General features: G+C 35.6%; 1 protein-coding gene across 1 annotated transcript; it reads left to right on the top strand.

Moving 5' to 3' along the window:
* The first annotated feature begins 2,584 nt into the window (after positions 1–2,584).
* Positions 2,585–4,825, top strand: LOC121420678. The gene is made up of 3 exons (XM_041615339.1): positions 2,585–2,966; positions 4,376–4,589; positions 4,806–4,825. Exons 1-3 carry the CDS (start codon positions 2,862–2,864, stop codon positions 4,823–4,825), a joined length of 339 nt encoding a protein of 112 aa, XP_041471273.1. The 5' UTR covers positions 2,585–2,861.
* The last annotated feature ends 5,778 nt before the right edge of the window (positions 4,826–10,603 follow it).

The raw sequence follows: 10,603 nt of genomic DNA, 5'->3' as shown, positions 1-10,603 counted from the left end.
AGTTTTTGTTGGGGTGGACTTGTCCTTTAATAAAGCAATATTGACTGGCCTCGGGAAGGATACGACATATATCGCCCAAACTAGATTTATATCGCCCAAGTCGCAGACGAGGGTGATATCAATTTAGTGAGGGCGATATATGTCCTTTCGCCCCCAGGCCAGTCAATATTGCTATTATTAACCAAATCAGGCATCCAGAGCAAAAATCGTTAAAATCTAGACATTTAAATTTTTTAGAATGAGAATCTAGTTTATCATGTTGAGCAGACTGGGCCACTGAACTTTACCATTGTAACGTAATTGAAATGACGTGTCCCTGGCCTGGGGACGCAGAATCCAGCGTTGTCTTAACTTGATTACCATTATGACGTACAGCACTGCGCGGTTCAAAGACGCGTAGAATACGGTACCTGGATATTAGCGCTGCTTTTTATTGCCCGCTACATTTCAACGCATTTTCTCATTGACTTTCCTGAGCGGGTAATTGGGCCCGTGGATAAACAATTGGAATTTAATTGACCAGCAATTTGTTCCCAGTCTTAAGCAGGCAACAAAGTTGCCCTGCTCAGATGTCTGATACGATTAATAATTGAAATGTTCATGTATGCAAAAAAAGAGACGTACATGCATGCATACATGTACATGTAAGGAAAATTATGAAGTTCGAGGCCCACAAGATGAATATACTACACAAAAATTACAATTACTGTTCACCCATGCATTAAATTTCACTTCAGTAACTCATGAAATTTGCATATCAAACCAAAACTTATCTCATTTAATAGCAAGTTCCAAAGGACTAACCACTCAAACAAATGTTAGGCTAATTCCTGCCCAGCCTATCATGAGAGAAGGGGGGGGGGCGAGATGGAGAGAGCGGTTGCTTAATGTTCTGTTGACCTTTATCCAATAAACCTATTTCACCTACCTAAGTCATATTACCCACTCTTCTCCTGACTGAACACATTTTTTACATCCACATGATAAAGACAGAATGCGCAAAATCGCAATTCATGATTACTCCTGCATTAAATTTTAATTTAATAACATCAAATTTTCATGAACAAGTGATCCTTATATCAATTCACCAAATAACCCTCAACTTTGCAAGTTCCAAACCAAAAAATGAAAGATATTGGAAGGCTAATTCCAGCCCACCTTAATTTTCATACCCTTTGTTTCAGTGGGCAGTGCTCGCTCAAGCATGAATAGTTTTCCAACTTTTTTGTGTCATTTGAAAGTTTACTTTATTGGCTTCATATCTATAAGTCTCTCCCCCCCCCCCCGAAAGCTACACTTTTTATTTGGCAGCCATTTCAAGTGTATGTTTTTTTATTGGGACACACTGGAGAGCTACATGTACAATGTCAGGAAATGCATAAATTGAGACCCCCCCAAAAAAATCAAATTTGATTAAAATGGACCTAACTCTTTTGCAACTGAGCTCTTCATAGAGTCTACAGCAAAACACTGAACACAAACACGATCAACGATACACCATTCAGTATTGAAAATATAAAGCCATTTAAATATGTTGATCGTCTTCAAAAATCTGGCTTTCATTAGCGCAGCTTTCATGCTCAGTTTGACCCATTGCAAGAAGGTCAGATCTGTATAGGCTTCCACTGTGAGAGCAAGCTTAAAGGGATGGTCCAGGCTGGAGATATTTACAGTATATTTTGATAAATAGAGTAGACTTCACAGAGCCAAACTACTGAAAATTTGATTGAAATCGTGCGACAAATATCAAAGTTAAATTTTAAAGATTTATTCAGGTGAAACAGTTCTAGGCATGCCTGCAATGGGCTGATGATGTCATATTCCCACTTGTTCTTTTGTATTTTTTTATATGAAATGAGGTTTATTCAACATTTTTCTACCGAGAACTGAAACCAATCAGTTTGACATCTGATTATAATGTGCATTACTGTAGTTATTTATTGCTGTAACGTATTATCATAATGAAAACACATCATTAAACACATGATAAAATCAAACATTTATGATTTCATGTTCTCACAAAAGAAAAAGGAAGTGGGCATGTGACATCAGCCCACCTAATGAATATTCATGACCATAAGCATATAACTATTTTCACAAAATATTGATAAACCTTAAAATTCAATAAATTGGTCATTGGTCATTACATCTGCTTTTTGTAATCATGATTTTAACATGATCCGTGTTGCTGTTTAAATTTGGAAACTCACACTGAACACACCCTTTTAAAGAGAAATTCCAGGAGTTGCAGGAAACACTGATTTCATGAGAAAGTCTGTAAAACCAGGCTTAATTGTCAGTTACATAAACTGAACTTTGTGAAATCTTGAAATCTACGCTGAAAAACGTTCACACTGAAGATCCCCAACACAGATAGGCACACATGGGACAGTGCATTATTATTGCTGGAATAAAGACCCGACGGAAGTGACCGAATCCGCACTTATTTTGCTTATTTCTCAGGAATTACACAATTTCTCGCAGAATCCTTTGGTACATATTTCTTATTCATACAAACAGACACTTGGGTGGTCATTATATTAGATTCTGTAAAAAGTCATTTTGAGATTGTTACCAAAACTGGAATTTATCTTTAAGTTGGCATACAGGTAAAGACTGGTACAAATTGATACAGAAGTATCATACATGTAGAAAATTGAAAAAAATGTGTTCTTTTATGGACAAGCAATTACATTATTTTAGGCCTACCTAGTAATGTAAATGAGAATGTTTTTTATGTAATTTTGTGTAAGAGTAGTATTCAAACTAAAGAGTAGGCCTATACATACTGATTAATACATGTATGTTTCTTAACAGAGACTGAACTGGAGATACAAAAGAGAATAAGAGATGGGCCTCGGATGGCAATTCCGAAAATCAGAGACTCCTTGGTCGAGGAAACGGAGGATGAGCAGGCACCAGAACTTGCTGCCAAACAGAATGCAACAGACTTTGCAAAGAAGAAGGTAATAGTTTTTGGGGGTTTATGCCTTTTCCAATGCTACATGTAGCAAGGTTAAAATAAGAGTGATATCTCATAAAGCTGTTGTTGGATCTTTTTTATGTATTTGTTTTTCTGTCAACTCTGTTAATACAGCTCTATGCTGATCAGGTCATGAACTTTTCAAGCTTTAGTGTATTTCAAGGCTACATGTACAATCAACAGATGGCATTAAATGTAATAGATATAATGTTTGCATTTGTGTTTCATTGTTATGCATGTACATGTATCAAGATGCTTCCCAAATGCACTCTGGGCCCTACGCTTTTAAAATTTCATGTACCAGGATCCACTTCTGCACACTGTCACTTTTTCAATTGGGAATAATAGAATGTTTTTAAATGTTAATTTCCTGGGTGGAGAAAATGGGTATAATATAGTAGAAGGTACATGTGTGGGGAATGAATGGCCAGAGCGGTAGGCAAAGGCGTGGTTCTAACTTACAGAGACATGAAGTGGACAACCACAGGCTAACTCAATGATTGCCAGTGATGAACTGCCCTGGGCTGAACAACTTTGAACATCAGGGGTTTATTTGGCATAAAATGATTACATGCTTGATTTGCAGAGATAAATAATATAATAAATATTCAAGGAGCAAAGGTAGCAAATAAAAGAAATACATGAATATACATGTAAATGGCAAATGAATAGCTGCTATTGAATATTAATGAACTTAAGTCAGAGGGAGAGAATGAATCAGAGAATAAGAACTTAGCAAGAGTATGAGTGGACATGAGTACGAACAAAAGAGAGGAATGGAAGAGTGAATCTGGTATGTTTAAAGGAATGTAAAGAAGGTGATGGAAGAAAGGGTGGAATTTTGATGAATGACAGAGAAGAGAGGATGATCAAGAATAATAACTATATAATGTAATAATGACTAATAATGACTATTCTTGAAACCCTGTTCACACTACAGCTCTACAATTAATTTGTGGATGTAGTCGTCGTCATATCAATTATTCTTTTTTTGTCCAATACACATAAGTAGAATACCCCCCCCCTTATATTTTGCAACGAGAGTGATAATGAAAGGAAATTTCAAAATAAGTTGAGCATGCTATGCAACATATATTTCGCAGCCCACCATACTTCCAAAACTACAAATGGTCAAACCTAATTAAATTTTTCATTCTCCTTTGGAAGAGTAGTTGGTTTTAGGATTATTTTGAATTTCCACCAAATAAGTACGTATGTATCTGTTTCTGTCAGATTTGCGAAATATCGGCTTGGCAGCTTGATTGACATTCCCTGTAAGATAAAATATATCAGGACAACTCCCCCTCCCCCCAAAAAAAAGATTTAAAAAAATACATTTTTGGTATGGTTATATTATTAAATAATAATCCATTCATTGTTACTCAATTTCAGAAAGAACAAAATTCTGCAATGGCAAAGGCCAACAAGTCGGCACTGAAAGAAATCATTTCGAACAAATTGGCCGCGAAGAGAAAGCAAGATTCCTCGGAAGACAGCACAGAGAAGAAGCTGAGACTTGAGGTGGCGAAGTTAAAAAAAGAAAACCAAATACTTCGCGACCTCAACAGAAGGCTTCAAGAAGAAGTCCTCAACAAAATTCCAAAAGGTAAAATGAGCAACAGGACTATTATATTACATGTAACAAAGAATATATCCCCCATAATTTTTTTGATATATTGAAGCCATGTCACTGATTTCATAATCATTACCGAAGACATTATTTAAGAAAGAAACAGTGTACACTATTTTTTTTTTTGCAATATTACACAGAAGCAGGAATTTATGCCTTAATATAAGAATCCTTTTTCACATGTATTAAAAGAGTGTACTGTAGAGTCTTGATATTGTGTTGACAGCCAACCTCATCATACATTATCTTATTTAAATCTCAGCATTGGTTCAACACAAGCCGATTTCCCCTTCGATGGCCTCCGCACGTTCTCTCTTCGGTAAGTTAATTATTTTTGTTACTTCCATATTGTAACTAACTACATATGTCTAAACTCAGAAAAACGTGAAGACAATTATTTTTCCCCCAACTGTAACATGAAAAATAAACTGGTATTACTGTTTATAATTTGAATTCAAACATCTTTTAAATCTCAGGTGATACTTCTCAAGCAAAAGCAACTACATCAGTGGCCAGCAGGCCCAGCACCGCATCCTCAGCCACCACCGCATCCTTAGCCACCACCACATCCTCAGCCACCACCGCATCCTCAACCAGCACCTCATCTTGTAAGTTTTATTCATGCAGTTGTACATTCCTGTAAGAAACAACTCTTCATTTACAGAAACCCTTTATATAGCCATTCATTATGTATTTCTGGTTGTTTTCCTTCTTTTTTTCTGATAATTTCTTTCAGTGTACCGTATTTAAATTTCTTACTTCCCATCGTGCAATTGCTTTCAGGGGGGGGGGGGGTATACAAAACTTATATAAAAGGGAGGTGAAGCTACATGTACAATATTTAGACAAATAGGTGTTAACATGTAGTGTACGGAAGTTGAATATACCATAAAATGATAATTCATAGATCAATTTGGAATATTTCAAGTTCTTACTGATACCTTCTTTCATGTCCTACATAGGTCTATAACTTGTACATTTATATATTCTGATGATATGATGACATGCTACTGAGAGACTCAATGATGCTAGATACTTTCAGCACCTTTCATATATTAAAAGATGAAAATCAAAATTGAAACCTTAAAAAAAATTCTTGGTCCAATTACGTGAATCATTGTTTGTTTCATGGATCATGTACATCATTGTTTGTACCTCATTGAGAATCAATGGGGGCCTTTTTCCATTATTATTTAAATAATTTGGAGAATGAATATGGTGAATGTATATAAAACAGTTCTTTCATACAAAGTACCATGCAAGTACACAAAGTTCTGTTTTTTATGAACACTATAAAACTATAAAAGCCATGAACTTTTGTGTGTAGTCAGGCCTGAATCAGTTTTGGATGAGAGTATCAAAGCCCTGCCTGATTTTGCCCCCCTCTTTATTACTCTGAATTGGATACAAGTGCTGAGATAAAACCCTTACTAATTTCAAATCGCAAAATATTACTTAAACAAATTGGATGCATGGCACACTTGTATTCTGCATATTGAATCAGAAAATGAAAATAAAACACTAAAGGTTCATTTTAGTGGTCATTCTTATAACTCTGTACACTATATAAATTCTACTCAAATTATTGAGAGTGATATTGTTATATGCGATACATAAAATGAATAGCTATTGCCACACTTTCTCAAAACACAGCTTCATGTCCTACATCTCTCCCTCGGCCTACAGCACCCCATACAGTTTCATCCCCACCAAAGGAACTGGATGCCTTGAATACAGCAACAAATTCCAGTTCTGTTGATGGAGAGGCAAGTATTTTTTTTTCTTATTTTCAGCTCTGTGCATCTTTTACAGGTCAAGTCTACCACAGGAAAAAGTTGATTTGAATAAAAATAGTGAAAAATCAAACAAGAATACTGCTTAAAAGCTTAAAACAAAATTTGCTTATTTTTCACAAAACAGAGTCTCAGTGATATGCAAGTAACAGAGTTGATGTCATTCAATTCCTTTTAGTTTTCATTGTTTGAATTATACAATATTTCAAATTTCACATGTTGATACAGAAATGAAACTGTTTCGCATGAAATCAGGAGAAAATTCAAACATTTCATATGATAAAATACAAAAGAAATAGTGAGTGGATGATGCCATCAGTCCCCTCATTTGCATACAGACTAGGATGTTCATATATCTTAGAAATTTATCACCAAAAAAATGTAATATCGTAACTTTCTTATTTTTGTGAAATTTTCAGTGTTTGTTTAATTTTTGTCTCTCTGTCCCTATCATCTTGAAGTAGGGGTAGTCTTGTACCCTTATGTTGGCTTCCACTCATTATCAAGAAAGTTAGGACTTTGCTACTTCATAATTTACTGGACTTAAATTTGTAAAAGTTTGTTCTTTATCAAGTTTTAAAACTTATGTGCACTATAGAATCCAACCTGAATATATGTTGCCTTTATTCCTAATACCCTAAAGGGGGGGGGGGCTCATTATGTGTATAATTTCCCTGGGCCTATCAGATTTACTTGGAGTCTCATCTGGCCCTTCAGAGAAAAAGTTTGAGAACCCTATGTCTATACTATAGACAGAGAAGCCTTGACCATGTAATTATATATTCATTTCTTTTTCAATCTGCAGGTTTGCCTTGCAGAAGGAATATCCATTAACAACAGCGTATGGGAGAGAGTACGAGCGGCTAAAAAACATTCAATCTTTATTAAAGATCTGGCCGTGGCGTTGTATGGAACGGAAGTGCTACGAAACAGCTCCGTGGAGGGCAAGTTGAGCCCAAGGCACAAGAAGATGCCAGGGAAGGTGGCCAAGCCAGCACTATGTACGCAAAAGATGAATGCCATAACAAGTAAGTCACTCAGGATCTTCTTTAGCCCACCAAAAACTTATGTCCATGTATGTACATTTGGAGTCAAAAGTTCATATACCCTGGACTTAGTTTTATTTTTTCAATTAGTTCAAATTGTGAAATCAATCAAATCAACATTCATGCCTTTCGTCTGATTTATTTCTCACTGTTAAAAAAATATCAGATTGTATGTTCTTTCCTCATCAAGAACTCTCCAAATTTAATTTTGTGATAGAAGATCCATTTCACCTTGGCCCGTCTCATCTAGCCCTTCAAAGAAAAATTTTGAGAACCCCTGCTCTAGAATATTATGGCTTTGACTGGCATCCCTATGAAAGGCATTGTTCATTTCACAAGAGAAATTCATCTTCGCATAGAATGACTTGTAAAGTGTAACATATCTGCACCCATAATCAGATATGAAATATTTTCCAGTATAAAATGAGAGTAGAATTGAAATAAAGATATCTCCTGTCAACATCCTCCTCTCTCTCTCTCTCTTATCGCCCATCCATAAAAAATCAGCATCCTCTCATCCCCTGCCTACCATCCTGTCTCTTTCTGTCTTCCTTCTCTCTGAACACCACCCCGTCACACCTCCCTGTCAACTTTTCATACTCTCCGCCTTCCCTCTGTCTAACCCCACTCAGACCTCAACTAACATCCCTACCTCTTGACCTCCCCTTTCTCTGTCTTTCCTTCTCTCACTTCCAATTCCTCGTCCTCTTAGTTCTTCCCATCTCACCCCTTGCCTATCACAACTTCTCTTCCTGTCTTCTCTTCTGGCAATATAAAAGTCTTGTATATCATACTTTGACATACATGTAGGACTGTGCATTACTAGTTGAGCTTTTATCTGACTCAAAAATGCTATTCAAATTTGTAAAGCACAATTATTCCCTATGAAAGGGAAGTTGGAAATTATGAGCCGTTATGTCTCATGAGTAAATGAGTCATGATTATGAATTAGTACAATAAATGTATATTTTCAGACTTTTTTGCTTTGTATCGTGCGATGCTTCAATGATCATAAATTGCTTTTTATTTTTCTTAGAGATGAAATCATATTGGGCGGGAGGGCATTTGACTCAACCCCCTTTGAGAGATCTTTGCTGCTGATCATGCAAGCGTAATGAAATTAATGCATGATGGTAGTGTGCAACGTATTCTGAAAGGCTGTGTTATTAAATTTTAATATAACTTTCATCAAAATCGGTTATGAAATAGGCAAGTTATGGACATTTAACCCTAAATCTCCCTTGGTATTTTGATTCTTGTTCTTCGGGGGGGGGGGGGCATTATTATCCCCCTTAAAGGGGAAGTTCACCCTGAAGAAAACTTTGTTGTAAACATAGCAGAAAAAATAGTAAAAAATATTGGTGAAGGATTGAGGAAAATCCTTTAAAGAGTAAGAAAGTTATTAGAGTTCAAAGTTTTGGATTTGTGACGTCATAAACGAGCAGCTGCCCCGTTTGTTATGTAATATAAAATGCATGAATTTCAAATTTCGTATGGTTCCAGATGACTTAATTTTGTTTTCTATTCCTGATTGGGTGTGAAATGATTTGTCTATTGGTATACAAAAGGTACAGTGAATTCCATTTTCAATTTTCTGATAAAATGGCATTTCCTTGACTTTTTACCATTCACTATGTATGAATGCTGCTCGCATATGACGTCACAAATCAAATCATTGAAATTCTAATAACTTTTTAATTATTTTAAGAATTTTTCTCAAACCTTCGGCAATATTTTTCATTATTATTTCTGCTATTTTTACAACAAAGTTTTCTTCAGGGTGAACTTCCCCTTTAAGATCTCAGCCACGGATTGCACGATCACAACGAAAATTTGCATTATGGTAGAGAATAATGTAATCATTGCATTGGTAAATTTCACTGAATTCATATATTTTTATTTTATATTAACTTTTCTAATTGATTCATGAAAACATACTTTTTGCTCTAATTCACTAAATAAAGCTCTTAGAATGCTATTTTTGGTGAAAATATTCTCTAAAGCATTATTAACAATTGTGAATGAAAAAATTCTGGACCATTTTCTTATGTATTTTAATGGTTTCTTATGTATTTCTTTTTTTTTACTTTTTTTAATTGTTTTTGTGATGGAAATCTTTCCAGACTGATTCTGATCAGAAATAGGCAAAACTAATAAAGTTTAATCAGTAAAAGTAGAAATAATGATACATGAATTTTGGCTAAATACAAAATTTGCATTGGATTTGTACATGAAATCAAGTTTATGAGCAATTTTGGGTCTGTCATGCACTTACATAATGTACACGGGCTTCACAAATTTGGTCTCAAAATTTGCGCGAGACTTGAAAGCAAAAAGTGAGATAGCAGTGAGGTCAAAAAATTTTGTGCAGCAAATATATTGCGAAAATTGTTGAGGGGTCCATTATCCCCCCCCCCCCAAGAATTAGGGTTACGAAGTATTGCATTTTCTATCGGGATCCTCAAATTGGCAGAAGAGGGTCCCCATAGAAAGTACAAGACTTTTTAACTTCATTACTTGCTTGATACTTCACAACAAATTTTGATGAAACTTGTTTTAAATTGTTCCTCTTGTTTTACTCTTTCCAATAAGATTGCTTCTCTTGGGTTTTGGTTTCCTTTCATTTATTCAAAATGATATTCAATTTTTAAATGCCTTTACTTCAATAGGATAATTCTGAATAATCATTCTTTTTGCTCTTATTCACCACATAAAGCTCCTAGAATGCTACTTTTGGTGAAAACATTCTTTCGAGCATGTCCAAAAAATTTCAAGTGAAAAATTTTCAGTTGAAAAACAATGTAATCGCTAGAGGGTATTCATTTGTCTCGCAATCTACTATGGTCAACAAGGAAATTCGTGATCACTCTCGCAAAAAGTGTTCACTGGCTTTCTAGGAAATTCGTGATCACTCTCGCAAAAAGTGTTCACTAGCTTACAAGTTCACGAGCTTTCGAGTGCCGCTGCAACTCTTTATCAAGTGACACGGATTGTCCGATATCGTACTCTATTTATACTAACCTCCAAGACCGTACGCACAAACGCGAGAACAATAGGTGGGCACTGATCCGTTGTGTGATTGGTCAGGAGGTATGCAAATAAGCCGGGGGTATATGCAAATACGCCGTGGGTCGGCAATATGCAAATGAGA

This window comes from Lytechinus variegatus, chromosome 8 (genome assembly GCF_018143015.1).
Source record: "Lytechinus variegatus isolate NC3 chromosome 8, Lvar_3.0, whole genome shotgun sequence".
Taxonomy (NCBI): domain Eukaryota; kingdom Metazoa; phylum Echinodermata; class Echinoidea; order Temnopleuroida; family Toxopneustidae; genus Lytechinus; species Lytechinus variegatus.
The sequence above is the reverse complement of the archived record's forward strand: the minus strand, read 5'-3'. Positions and strand labels throughout refer to the sequence as shown.